The sequence below is a fragment of the Lepidothrix coronata genome, unplaced genomic scaffold (assembly GCF_001604755.1).
Source record: "Lepidothrix coronata isolate B3197 unplaced genomic scaffold, Lepidothrix_coronata-1.0 Scaffold153, whole genome shotgun sequence".
Classification (NCBI taxonomy): Eukaryota; Metazoa; Chordata; class Aves; order Passeriformes; family Pipridae; genus Lepidothrix; species Lepidothrix coronata.
This window is the reverse complement of record NW_016690333.1, coordinates 893,170-907,372: the sequence shown is the minus strand read 5'-3', so window position 1 is coordinate 907,372 and position 14,203 is coordinate 893,170. Positions and strand designations below refer to the sequence as shown.

At 40.4% G+C, this 14,203-nt stretch overlaps 1 protein-coding gene across 3 annotated transcripts in view; it reads right to left on the bottom strand.

The window, feature by feature from the left end:
* Positions 1-5,893: 5,893 nt before the first annotated feature.
* Positions 5,894-14,203, bottom strand: part of TSHZ3 (teashirt zinc finger homeobox 3) — a 66,450-nt gene continuing 58,140 nt past the window's right edge. For all 3 annotated transcript variants that reach the window (XM_017828826.1, XM_017828828.1, XM_017828827.1), the window contains exon 2: positions 5,894-13,018. In XM_017828826.1, the coding sequence (XP_017684315.1) occupies positions 9,819-13,018 (3,200 nt within the window). In that variant the 3' untranslated portion in view covers positions 5,894-9,818. The remainder of the gene's footprint in view (positions 13,019-14,203) is intronic.

The following is a 14,203-nucleotide window of genomic DNA, read 5'->3' as shown; positions in this document are numbered from 1 at the left end:
CTCAACCACCCATCAGCTGCTATTTAACTCAATAAGCACCTAAATTTCTGCCAGCTGGGGAGTGCCAAGCTCCCTGGCTGCTGATCACCTGCAGGTGACCTGGTGAGCTGAGCTCTGGAGCTCCCCAGCAGGCAGAAGGGCTTGTGGGGTCTGGTCCAAGTTCTGCTGGGGGCCACCCACTACCCGGGGTGCTTTCACAAAGAAAGCATGCTGAGAGCCGGGGAGCAGCTCAGCCCACTGGAAAGCCCCCTCTAGGACAGGGCACAGCGTGTGTGGAAGGGAGAGCACTGGCTGCTGGGCTGCAGATGTTGGGATGCTCTGGCTGCTGGAATGCTGTGGTCTCCAGCTCCAGGAGAGGGCTTGCAGCTGGGAGGCTGAGCAGATGGCAGGCAGCACCTATCTGGGCTCTGTTAGCCAAGAGTGGTAGCACAGATGCTTCAGCTGCTCTCCAGAGCATTTCATTTTGAGGTCCTTGGTTATGTTGCTGCGTGTTTGACCAGCTTCAAAAAACGCCCGCTTGGCCACCAGACCTCCCCTGCCATTTGCAGGGCAGCCTGGGTGCCCAGCAGAGCATTCCTGTCCAGGGGACAGCCCTGTGGAGCAGGGCAGCAAACTCAGTGGTCTGGCACTGGGTGTCTCTGATGGCTTTGTGGCATTTGTCATCCTCCGTGAAACAGCCTCTTTGGGGGGAGATCTGAGCGGGTCTGCAAGAAAACACAGCAAGAGGCCCATGGCAGGGCTTTGGGAGGAGGGCAGGAGGACAAAGTGACAGCAGAGCAGAGAGGAGTGTGCCAGGCTCCAGCTGCGTCCAGCAGGAGAGGGGTTAAAGCAGCTTTCAGAGTGCAGGAACCAGGCTAAGAGGGAGTATTACATGTGCTGAGAGTGTTTCTATGGGATCAGAACTGTTTACAGTCTAATGTGCCTGCACCTGTGGGTTGGTGTGGTTTTGCCTGCTGTTCAGTGCTTCCTGAGAAGCTGCTAATATACCGTAGCTGATGAGACCGCTGTTTTGATCTCTCCCTCCTTGGAATCTCTTCTAGAGCCTTTAATAAAAGCCCTATTAAGGAAGTACAAGTGGGTGCTTTGTGCTTCTTCAATACCTAATTTATATTTTTAACATTAAATACTCAAACACATGCTTTGAATTTGTGGGTTTTTTTTAGTCTGATAGTTTCTTGCTGGAGACTTACATACATTTTCTATCACATAATTCCTTACTTTCTTTTGGGGTTTTGCGTGTTCTTGTACACTGCCCAAATCTTATGTTGAAATTAAAAGGCATACCAAAGCCCTGTCATTCAAATTATTGATGGTAACTAGTCTGTCTGGGGGTGATGGTTGTATTAAAACATTTATCACATAAAAAAGAAGCATATGGCATTTACAGAATCTGGGCCAACAAAGAAGGAAAGGGTCATGTTCACTCCCAAAACAGGAGCAAGCATCTCCTGAGGGTTATACATGGATTCAGTTCAGAGAGAGCTGGAGAATCTCATATATTTTGAAATCATGAGGGGTATGAAATCAGCATAAGTTACAGCTGCCCTTAGGTGCTTTCTTTTGAGTGGTCAGTGCCACAATCACTCAGCAGAGCACATTGATCTCACTGACTTTGGCAGAATTATAGAGGGTCTGTTTGCATGAACCGCTGCTGAACAATTTATCTGATGTATTAATCATCTCTTAGATAAGAGTATCTGGACTGTAGATTTTTCTTGTAACCCAGTTTTCTTCCTGTGCTCTTTTGCTGTTGTTGAGTTTTCACATGAAATTTTAAAATTGCATTTTTGGGGGGTTTGTTATCGCTTAGGATCCCGGGGTCCATTTTGAAGCACTGTGAAGTGCAAGCTGCTATGTCAGAGTGCTCTGTAGCCTTCAGAGAGGATGGAGAAATGCCAGTCCCTATTTCCCCTTTTGACAGCAGCTCTGGTTTGGAAATTGATTTATCTTCATGGTGGCAAATAAAAACCAAGACCCTATTTTTTCCTTCCCCTTCAAAATGCATGTGTAAGAGGCAAAAAGTGAACATTTTGTTGGAGATTGGAAGAATTAGTATAATTTATAGGATTGATGTGGCTATTTTACCTACTTTTAGTAATACCCCTGTGAGGCTGTGTCTATGCTGCTAGTATGATAACTCAGGTAAGTGGTGAGGGCAGCATCCCAGCCACCTTGAGGATTTGGTTTCCCTGCCATGCAGAGGGCAAGCCCTGCTTGTCTCAGCTGGGCTGTGTCCTCTGGGGACCCCCTTCATACCCACGGCCTGCAGGAGAGGACTTTCTCAGTTACACCCACCTCCCTACCCACAGCCAGTATGAACCACTGTGGGTCAGCTTTTCTTGTCCCCAGCACCCAGGGAGCAATGAAATACATTTTGCAGAATTTCTCCATCTGCTCTGCCCTTCTCTGCAGCTCCCTGACATTGCATGCTCAACTTCCCGGCACAGTAAATGGGAATTAATGCAGAGAAGTCCATGGCTGGCCCTGACTGGCCAGTCCCTGCCCTCCAGTGTTAATCTGCTGCTGCTCTTCTGATCTGCCCTCTGCAACACAGCATTAGAGACAGAGTTAAGCTGTGCTTCCCAATCACCAGTGCACCCCGATAATGACTTTATTTTAAAGTGTTTTTCTTAACGCCAGTAATTTCCAGAGGCATTTAACTGGGGAGCCCACTCTTCTGAACTCCTCTAAACATGATGAATTCATGTTTTAGTGCAAGCCAGAGTGCACACAGAAAACGTTCAGCTGTTCAGAGGTACAAAACCCAGTAATCTTAGCCTGAAACAATTGTACTGAACTGAAGCACTACTCCTCTTTTCTAGATCTACTTTTAAGATCCCTGTCAAAACAGCCCTTCAAACACATTTGATTGGGTTGGGGCTCATCACGCTGTCACCAACTCACTTTTCATTAGGCTGTTGCTCTCTGTTAGCCTAGCCAAGCAGAAGAACTCAAACACATGCACAAATTAAATCGACATCCAAACTCCACCAATATACAAAGCAATTTAAATGATATTCATTAGAGCGATGACAAGTCCTGATGAGGCTTTCAGGAGCGGAGTCCTTCAGCTTCTGCCGACTCGGTTTCATGGTCACTGAGGCGGAACTGCAGTGACTGTACCTCCAGTTTAGAGGAAAAAAAAGCCAAGAATATGACTCCGCTTCCTGACACACCTACCTCATTCTCCCTCTCTGCACAGGTTTACAGCTGAGCACAGCTTCCAGGCTTTTTTTACAGTTCTTCCCAGGCTTTATATTGCACACACACTTCAGCAAATCCCCTTCCTTTCCCCGCCACCTACAAATGTGCCAATTAAAAAGAATTCCATTTTCAAGTAATTTCATTTCACTTGGCTAGAAAGGTCACTAACTCACAACTATGATGGCTATAAACATGTCCCCAGCTTCCTACCATGCAAGAATGAATTTGATATGTTGAAGCTTAATAAAGAAGTATTTTTCATTGTTAATTTATACTGAAGTTTAAAAGTTACCCTCTCTCCATTTATATTTTTGATATTAAAAAAAAAAAAAAACAAGATGGACACTATCTTCTCCACAGGGAGTGGAATGGGGCTGACAGGTCTAATATAGGCTTTTCCACAGTGCCAAATCATTTGAAATTCATTTCCCTTGCGACCCAAGTCCTTACCTCAGGCATCAAGAGGTAAGTCATCAGAAAATTAGCTCACTATTTGGTTACAAAGTCCACTATGCTGCTTGCAAAATTTAAGTGTATGGGGGAAGAAAGGCACGTCTTCACCCTAATGTGACACCAGGAAACCCCAGGGGGTGATGTGGGGGGCACACCATCATTTCAGCTTAGGTAAGGAAGACATCACTGTTATCTCTGAGCTCCACCACCCACCCCAGCCCCGGGCCAGGGAATGGGGCCGGGTCTGGCCCTACCATTTTTAACTTCTTATTTCTTACTCTATAACACCCTTTTCTATTTCTTGAAACAGGCTGAGAATTTTAAAAGCATGATATACAGAAAATGTCTTGTTATATTATTACTCAAAAATTCCTTTCCTTGGCATAGCTGCCTTGGGTTGTAATTTTTAATTTTCCTTTTTAAGCCCTCCTACAATGAAGAGACAGGCACGGTGCTACACAAGTTTGATTTGCAGTTGTGTATTTTCATTTCAATAAAGGTTATATATATGAACTTGATGAGTGGTCTGGACAAATACATCTACCCTAAAAAATCTATCTGATTTTAATTCTCTTAAAAATCACTTAACCAGAAGTGCATTTCAAGCTATAAATAAGGCAAAGTGAACCAAGCAACAGCTGCTGAGGAAGTTAATGTGTCCCACGTATATGGTGTAATATACTGACGAAAAACAAACAAACAAACCCCTACCCTTACACGTAAGCTGGATATTAAGTATAAAGGATGATTGTTTTTACATGGAAAAAAATGATTCTACGTACCACTACTGTACACAGTGTTAGTAAATCTCAGTCATCTTTTTCATGCTGAACATTTAGTTAAAATTATTGCCCCAAACCAAGGCCTGAAAACAGATTGTAACCTCACCGATTAGTCCAGTGCTTTCAGACATGTAAAATGATGTGTTAATACATAATTCTGCTCCCTTCTGCAAATGACCCTGATTCTTTCTTCCTTCACTGGTAAAAGATGGACTTCTTATGCAAATACCCTTCAATGACTGCTGTGATATTATAGTCTTAAACATATACAAGCTTTTCATTATTACAGGGTAATTACTGAAAACTCAACAAAATTCACTGCTACCACACCCCGACCAACAGAGCCACTTTCATATTCCGAGATGCTTGTAGGATAATTATTTCTTGTTCTCTCATTTACCTACAGCAGGTCAAGCAAGGGCTGGAAGGCACATCTTGGCATACAGTCTCAGAAGAAGAGAATTTACTCGGGGTTTTTTTTCCTGGAAATTGTATGTATTTACTAGTGATACTCAAGGGAGTTACACACTTGTGTTTCTACTGCTAAAACAGTAACTGTCCAGACAAGTATTGAGAGCTATTTCATCCTTAGCTAACAGGACAGTCCAGTGACTTTTTAAAAGTTAGGTAATCTTCAAATAATTTTGATAAATTCTAGTTTTATGACTGTTCCCTGTATTTCAGCTCTGTGGAGCAGTGTGGATAACAGACCACCTAGCAAAGCTCCAACATGTTTTTGTAACAAAAAGTTACCCAAACAAAACAGGCAGCAATGAATGTAATAATTTGATCTTTTTCTAGGAAATATATAAGGCTCTCTGGAGGCGTATTTTAAAATACAAAATTTATTAATTAAATTTAGCTTTATTACGAGTCATCTCTGTTCCACTTGCACCACAGTTCATTTTTTTTCTGTTGCAGCTGAAATAAGAACTTGCAAAATTAAAGAAGGTTCTTCCCTTCAATACATGCCAGTATTTTTTTAAATCTCAAAGTATAGCCAAATTTTTTTGCTGTCATAACATGCAGAGTCATATTGTACTTAGCTTTATATAGTAAGATATGTAGCCATATTTAAATGCAACAGATAATTTCCATATTGATAACACTAATCTGCCTTGGTTTGGATAAAAAATTGCACATCGTGTTTACCGCAAAAGCAACGGCACAATTAAAACAATATACTTTCAATTTTAATACAAAAATAAAATATAATGAAGATTCTAGAAATATTTTGATTTCGGACGCAGTTCCTTACACTAGAAGTCATATTTCAGCTAATTATAGATTTCTTACTCGCTAAAACTTAAAGATACATTCCCTGATTATTTTTTTTTTTTTTTGCTAAATGTTGACTCCAGTGAACAGCTCTCTAAGATCTGGCATATTGATTTCTTGTTGTGAAGTGAGCTGTTCAAGCTCCATTTAAGATTTTCATCTTGCATGTAGCCCTGAGCACATCATAGCACCATAAATTAGTTAAATTGCACATTTATCACAAATGTTATTTTAAGATACTGCGTAAATGTGATGGCTGGAAGATATACAGTATGCTGCAACAAGCCACTACTTGGGTGGGGTTAGACCAGGGTCACCTTTATACACCTGTGATTTAAAGCTCTTCCCACCCCATCACAATTTCATTTTTAACTTCTTTCTTGAGGCATTTTGTTTTCTCTTCCACTCGATCTGCATAATTCTAAATAAAATATCAAATGCGAAGCAAAAGTCAGAACTCAGATGCATATTTTAAAATCCTGTATCCATACCTTCATGTTTGTCTAATAGGAAAAAAATTATCTTAACATATCTAGGTTGGTGATTTGGTTAGCACTAATAGTTACCATGCCAATATACATATCAGTGTATGGATGAAAAGAACATTATTCTAGTTCATTGATTCCCTAAATTCTTATAATGTGAAATCACATTGGTATGCCAGTCCTGGAGGTTCTGAAATGCAAGCTGAACTTTATTTCAATAAAACTGGGACATGCAGATCCCGACTAGCCATTCATTTCCAAAGTTTCCGGTGTATTTTAAGAAATGGATTAAAAAGGTGCACGCTAACAGATATGGCTGCTCCCTGAATTTGTACCCAGTACATCTCCTCACTGCACCTCCAGAACTAGGTAAGTCAGGCCCAGGAACAGACTTTTACCAGATTAGGGCAGTTGCATCAGACCCCTTGCCTGTATTTTAAGAGCAAGTAGAAGGAACACTGCAGAAGACTCTGCAGTCTCTTGCTTTTACTCCCTCCCGTGTCCCAGATAACAGTATTGCGTACAGAGTTTTTAGCATTACTATTATAAGTCAATGGTGCATCTTAAAAATACATTGATTGACAATATATGCAATAATCTGCCAGTCTCCTTATGTGTGAATTTCTGGTTTGCAACCAAATACTATATTTAAGCTGTTATAATTTTCAAAGGAGGAATTCTCTGCTGCAGAGGTAAAAAGTTTGGCTGCGTTTACACTGAGATCATCTATTTGTGAAAAACGTGGACAGCCACCCTGGAGGCTTCACAAAAGGCTTCAGCCAGCCAGGCTGCCTCTCCTGGCTAAGTGAGGGGGACTCCTGGGATGGTACAGTCAACCAGTAAAACAGCATGCTGTGATTTTATTGCTGGAATTTGAGCTGAGGCCATAAGCACTGACACACAAATGACCTTAATATCAGTTACAACTGTGAGCCAAAAGAGGAGGAAAAAACCCAAAGCCCTAATCCCGTTCACTTGGTCCACTTGGCAGTGTTTGCTGTAGAATGAACAGAATACTCCAATACACTTTTGAGGCATGGGACTGGCCTTTACAATTACAGAGGAAGATGGTAAAACAGAAAGAAAGATGGAAAGACAAAAAACCCCAAAGATTTCATTACTTCCTTACTGCAAGACAGTGGATTTTTTTAAAAAAAAAAGAAAGGAAACTCTGCACATTTGACATTCAGAGACTATTTTTACACATGATGCTTAGGTGCTGTAATGGTGGTTTTGGTTCCCCTGTAACCATCTCCAGAATCTCAGTTCACCTGACTGGCAAAAGACATTATTTACATGCATAGTAATAAAGGTGTTTGGAGAGCAAATTATTTTCAATGGTTTTGATGGGATGACCTGTCAACACCACTAAAAGTCTGTCATTATCATATAAATGCTCCTGCTTGTTTGTGTTTCTTTGGCATGTGTTTATTCATCTTCCTTGCCCCTCTCTGCCTGCTGGGAGTGTTGTCCAGCAGCAGGTCGGGCCCTAAGAGGACTCACCTCAAAACCACAAAGTTCAAGTCACTGGTCTCAGGTTCCTACTCCTGTCGTTTGAAAATGCTGAGTAGCTGGAAAGGGATTCTCTAAGCTGTGAAACACCCACCGGTGCAGACTCTGCTCAATGCATTTGGAGGAAGGCAGGTGAGCAGCAGCATCTCCCTGGCTCTGAATTCAGCACAGCAAAGCACCTCTTTGCTTTGACACGTGCTGCTGATAAACCCCCTCTTCACAGCCAGCCTTACCTGATGTTTGAAGAGGAGTTATAATGCTCGTTTATCTTTTCTGGGGGGAAAAAAAAAATCCTGTTAATGCAGCCTTTGAATAAGTGCTACCCTGCTCTTGAAATGCTAAAGTTCACTAAAACTCCAGTGATTTATGTGCAGCTTTTGACTGCCAGCACCTGGCAGATGAAGAAACCTACTCAAGCTTCAGTCATAAACAGATAGCATACAATTTAATTTTAATGTGCTCGTTAGTCGTAGCACATTTCAGACATAATTGTGAACGCAACACAAAATTATAGCAAAAAGACAATTTTAATGCTGCTGTAGAAAAAAAGGTTATATGAAGAGTCATATAATGGTGCTTCATTGTCAACAACAAAACAGGGCACAGAGTGCATTACAGTGTCTGTGCTGTTTACATGCCAATATTTTATACATAGATTCTCATATGGTGTCAGCTGTCAGTTACTTCTGCAAATTAACTGCCAAAAATGGAGACGAACAGAATCACTTAGTGTGCTGGTAACCACGGGTTACCTTTCATATGCCTAAAGATAAAGCTGCAGTATGGAATCTTGGGAGAATAATTAGGCAGAACAAAACAGAAAGTTACCAATTGAAATAAAAAGGCATTCTACAATAGGAAATAACAACCAAGAGCGCTTATAAATAAGTAAAAGAGGTTATATCACAGAATGCCTCATAACTTTTTAAGCAAAGTATTACAGTACAAACATTTTAAAGGCTTTATCAATGTTTAGGAAATACAGTACAAGTTTTTCAAATAGATTTAACCCTTTGAGCACTGAGTTTATTTTGAATTTTCTCTTTTTTATTTTATTTTTATTTTTTTACTAATAAATACCTTTAAAAGTCATGTTGTGCAAAACAGTTAGAATGCATGCCAGGAATGCAGTCCGTGGCTTCTGTTTCTTCAGACAGTTTAAAAAAAAAAAAAAAACAACAACAAAATAAAAATGAAAAAACAAACAAATGATAGCAACACTAATAAATATGTATAATTTAAACATGAACCTCTCTTAATATAGATGTACTGTATAGCAAAACAAAGCAAAACATACTTTGCTTTAAGAATAATGTTTCTGAATACTTTATAAATGCTATCTGTGGTATCTTTTATCACATAATTTACAATGTTTGGATGTTAAAGGAAAAACCATTAGATCTAAAAAAATGAAATATACACTATACATAGGTATGGTTTATACCTGGGACTTATCAGATACAAACCCCATTGTTGCTAAAAATGCTGAAGAAAAAGAAAATGGCATTAACCACAATCACATTTTCCATAAGAGATTTTGAAATCTATACAATATATACATCTATGTTTCAATGTGAAAATTATATTTTTAAATTTCAAGGTGTGAGACACCTCTGCATAAATGGAGGTTCATATTAGTAATCGGAACTAAGCTGGTAAGGGTTTAAAAAAAACATATCCATACATTTTTACCAAATTAATGCAAAAGTGCTTCAAAGTACTCAGAGGGCTAAAGATTATAGGGTGAGAAATACCAGCACACTTAGGTCACATGAAAAAGTGCACCAGAATTAGTTATAAATGCTTAATTAAACTGTCTGTTAATGCATGCAGCTTGATGCATCAGAGGGATGCACAGCAACTAAATCCAATTTACACAAAGTTCCAAACACTTACCACTGCATTTTAACCTTCATATTTTACCAGTAACAACAGCTGATTATGCACCTCTATTTAAACACTGTACAGTTATACAAAACAGTTCAGCCCAGAGCGACTCTGGAGTTAAAATAAGAACATGTGCCAAGAACTAAACAGTAGCTTTAAGGCGTCTTTGACAGTTTTCCTCAAAGCAAATTACAGTTATTTTAATCAAAAGCAAATGCTACTGCTTCTCTAACTCCGAAACATACAGAAGATGATCCTCTGGTGACTTCCCATGTGTTTTACTAAGATGAAGTTTAACAGCATGCTTGCTTGCAAAAGTCCTGTTACAAAGTTTGCACTGATAAGAAGTTCCGATATCTTCCTCTGGAGAGGACGTCACCAGTTTTTCAGATGGTGACTTTGCTTGTGCTATCTGATTGTTAATCTGTTCACTGGACAGTTTGGACAAGTCTCTTAACCTGAAACCCAGATGCGATTCAAGATGACTGATATAAGTTGAAGGAGTTCTGATCTGTGAAGCACAGTCATTACAAAAGAACACTGGGTGCCCAGTGTCCAAATTTTTAAGGAACTTAGTTCCCCCCGTCCTTCGGAGCTGGTATTTCACATTGGCCAGCCAGTGGCTGATTGTGGTCATTGAAAGTCCCGTAAACCTGGAAATGTGCATTCTTTCTTGAGGGCTCAAGTCTGACATGATGTATTTCCCCTCTGAAGTCTGCCGTAAACTGGCTGCAAACTGGGCCTGCAATATGAGCAAGTGCTGAGGGTTCCAGTTAGACTGACGTCCCTTCCTTTTCTGAGCTGGTGTACTCTCTTCTGGTTCCTCTATTGTGGTACCATCAATGTCAGATTTCTCAGATATGCTGGAAGGTGTGGAAGATTTTGATGTGTGACTTTCTGTCAGGTTCTTCAGCATATCAGATATATCTGACAAGGCATTCTCGCGTAGCGGCGAGTTTGACATGAATGACACGACTGCAGATGTCTTTGCTGTTGTCACTGTAGATGAAGAAGATGCAGAAGATGTCGATGTGGATGACAAAAGCGCTGAACCCAAAGAGCAGCTTTTGTCACTCTTGCCTTTCGTCAAATCTATGGGTTGGTCATTGTTGACATGATAAAAATAACGGTCTAAGTGGTCTGATTTTTTGGACTGTAGAGGTGGGGTGGCCACCGCAGCCTTTTCTGCCAAACTGTTGCTCATTTTAAAAAGCATGCTCATTGGATCCAAAGCGGGCAAAGACGGCTTTGCTGCCTTCCCAAGGTGAATATTCATGACAGACTGCAGTGCACTTAGTGGGTTTACAAATGGCTGTTCGGGAGGGTGATCAGTGATGATAGCTGTGCTGCTACTTAAAGAACCTACAATGGACTTAACAGGCTCTTTCCCATTCTCCACAGGTTCTACAGTTGGATTATCTTTGCAACCATCTCTCTGAGGAACTGGGCTGTTCTGCTGGCTTTTAAAGCCACCGTCATTGGAGGATTCCATCTTAAGGGGTTCACTGACTTCACTGCTGCACGGCGAAGGCGTCGCACGCTTCAGTGGGGAAAGCTTTCCTTCAGGCTCCTTCATTTTTTCCTCCACTTTAGCCACCTTCTCAGTGACCTTCTTTACCAATTCTTCCATGGCATGGAAGTTTGTTTTTGGCACAGGTGAGGTCTGACTGCTTGGTGGAGACACCAAGGGCTGGTTTTTAGTTGGTGATACCAGTTCATTGTTCCCAAACATAGGTTTTAATGGTGTACTCTTCCCAGATGAACCCAACGACAGCTTCATCATATTAGGCAGCTGGTAGGCAGCGTGAATGCTGGGGTAGCCACCCCAGCTTGGTGTGCCATTCTGGGCTTTGTTTATAGCTGATGTAACTGTGTTTTCTAAAGACTTCAATATATCTAATCCCCCCTTAGGGCTTTCTTCTAGGTCATTTTCAGTCAAGTAATGGTATTTTGAGGAGATATCATACTTCTCCTCATCTTCACTTGACTTCTCTTTGTCTTTCATTTTGTCATCGGCAATGACTCTTTCTTTTTCTACTTCTTTTTTAATCTCAACATTTAATTTAGGGGAAACACTAGAAGGTGTGTTGGAAGGAGACGTAAAGGTGGTGGCAGCTAGTGGCACAGACTGGACTTTCTCATCTACTAAGGATGTTATTGTTGGTGTTGCTGGGGCTTCTATAATTGGCTTCCCTTTTTTCATGGCAGAGTTAGTGACTTTAATAAAATGTCCCGTCACCATCATGTGAGCTGTGAGTTCTTGCAGAGTGTCATGGGAACTTCCGCACTCCATGCACTTCAGAATTTGGGATTTCCTCGCCTCAAAGTGCCAGGCATAGCTGGCACCATTCTGGTGACCGTAGCGATTATTTGGCGTAATGTAAGGGTTAGAATTCTTTTGAAGTGCATCGTTGGTATCTGAGATTGTTGCTTTTGGCGTCCCGCCCGTGGAATCTGGAGAACTTGGAAGATCAAGCTCCAGTGATGCTTTCTTTCTAGTAGCTGGGATAATTTTTGCTGCTACAGGTGTAACAGGTTCCTTCAGAGGCACTTTTTGGTAGTGTTTTGTTTTGATCATATGAACACTCAAATCCTGAAGAGATTCAAATGAATGACCACAGTACATACACTTTAACACTTTCTGGGCATCTTCTTTCCCTTCCATTTCAAGCAAAGAACGTTTACGAGGTTTCGACCACCTTTTGGGGTTATTGTTATCCGTTTCATGGTTGTCATCTCGATAATGTCCTGTTTCATTCATGTGCACTGTTAATTCTACTAAAGTGTCATAGGCAGCACTGCAGTCTTTACAGCGGAATTTACTGGCTCCAGTAAATATAGAGCCATAAAGCTTACTGCTCTGTCTGTACAACTGAACTGTGCTAAAAAGACTGGGTTCAGGAAGAATTCTGCTCTGAGAAACTTGCTGCAGTGTTTTGGCCATAGCAGTCTGGTGCCAGTCAAAGCTGCCACTTCCACAACTGCTGCTGCTGCTGCTGCTACTGCTGCTGCTACCGTTGTTTTTTTCCGAAATTGGCTGGTGAAGGTTCAAGTTGAGATTGGACCAGTAGGAATTGGAGAGGAAGTTATTATATACTGCTTTCATTTGTTCTAAACTGTCAGATACCGTAGAGTCTTCCAGTGGTATCGACACCTCCTTGCTCTCTTCCTCGTTTTTAATAGAGCTGCTCTCGAAGTCTGCCATGCGGTCACTTGTCTCACTGATGTGGGACTCACTGTCCATTTCATGGCTAGAAAATTCAGCTGCTGGAGAGTTTTGGTAGCTTTGGCAGTTCTTACTGAAGTCTTTTTCTGGACATGCATATTTTGCTGAAGGCTCCCCATCACCTGCATTTTCGTCAGGTTCCACATCTTCCTCCACCAGTGCTGCTGCTTTTAGTTCGTCTGAAACGTAGGCTATTATGAAGAGAAAAAAATATAAGTTAGTTTCTGCTCATCATACTTTTGCTTTAGCCAAAGAAGTGCACTTATTTGTAAAATTAAACAGTTAAAACTTAGTGTTTCTTCAGAGCAAGAAAAAAATCTGCTCTTCAAACATAATTTGCCACCTTATTCTTCTCAAGGGGCAACAGCTTGAAATTAAAACTAAATTTGAAATTAATGAAGCACATTCTGGAGGTGGCATTCATTTCTAAAGTAATAAATTACTTGTATCAACCTCAGAGACAGCAGTTCCTGTCTGTCAATTAATATGTCTTATGCTTCTCCTACCCCTAATGCATTTCTTAACAGACAGATTCACAATTTAAATTAAGCAAGCATTTTTTGCTCATTACAGTCTTGAGACTCAATCCTTAATAAATATAGAGCATAACAAACATCAAAAATTTCTACAAAGTAAAAAAATCCCCAGTTAAAACAATTTTTAAAATTAGATATTTTTTAAGCTATCATTATTAGTAATGTTGTATTTTAGAGGAAAGGGTTAAAAGCAGGTGACACAACCTTTTGAAACAACTCAGAGCAATTTGAGGATATTCATTAGGGGTGCAACAAATGTCCCATTCCCATTTAAATGCGCCTTTCTCAACAAGAAAACCCATGCAGAATTATGTCAGGAGCTAGTTCAAGAAAATTGGTATGCTGTACTCATTCTTGCTGTATAAATATATACAAGACCTTCCAGTGGACCTTACAAATGTCAAAGTGTTTGCTCTTTAGACTACTTTGTCAATATTTACTCAGCATAAGCTACATGGACACCCAACAGGGATCCTGTCTCTTTTTCTCCCTCAAGTAATGCAACTGGTGATGTAAATCTAAGATACTCCTCTTGAATAGGATAGTTGGGAACTGACAGTAAACAATTTTTTTTTCCATGGTGCTTCTGTGCTTCTATTCTACATATACTAAGTCTACCTCAGTTTTTCCTTTAGGCAAGAAAACTACGGAAACACTAAAAGAAGTATCATTAACTAATCAAAATTATCTATTTATACATAATGAATTAATTTGCAGGAAAGCAAAAATAGTATATGACTATATTAAGTGAAATTTAAAATCTCTCACAATTATAAACTTTGGAAAAAAAATCCCATTTTCAGTAGACTCTATGGTTGAAGACACTTGACTTTTGACCTT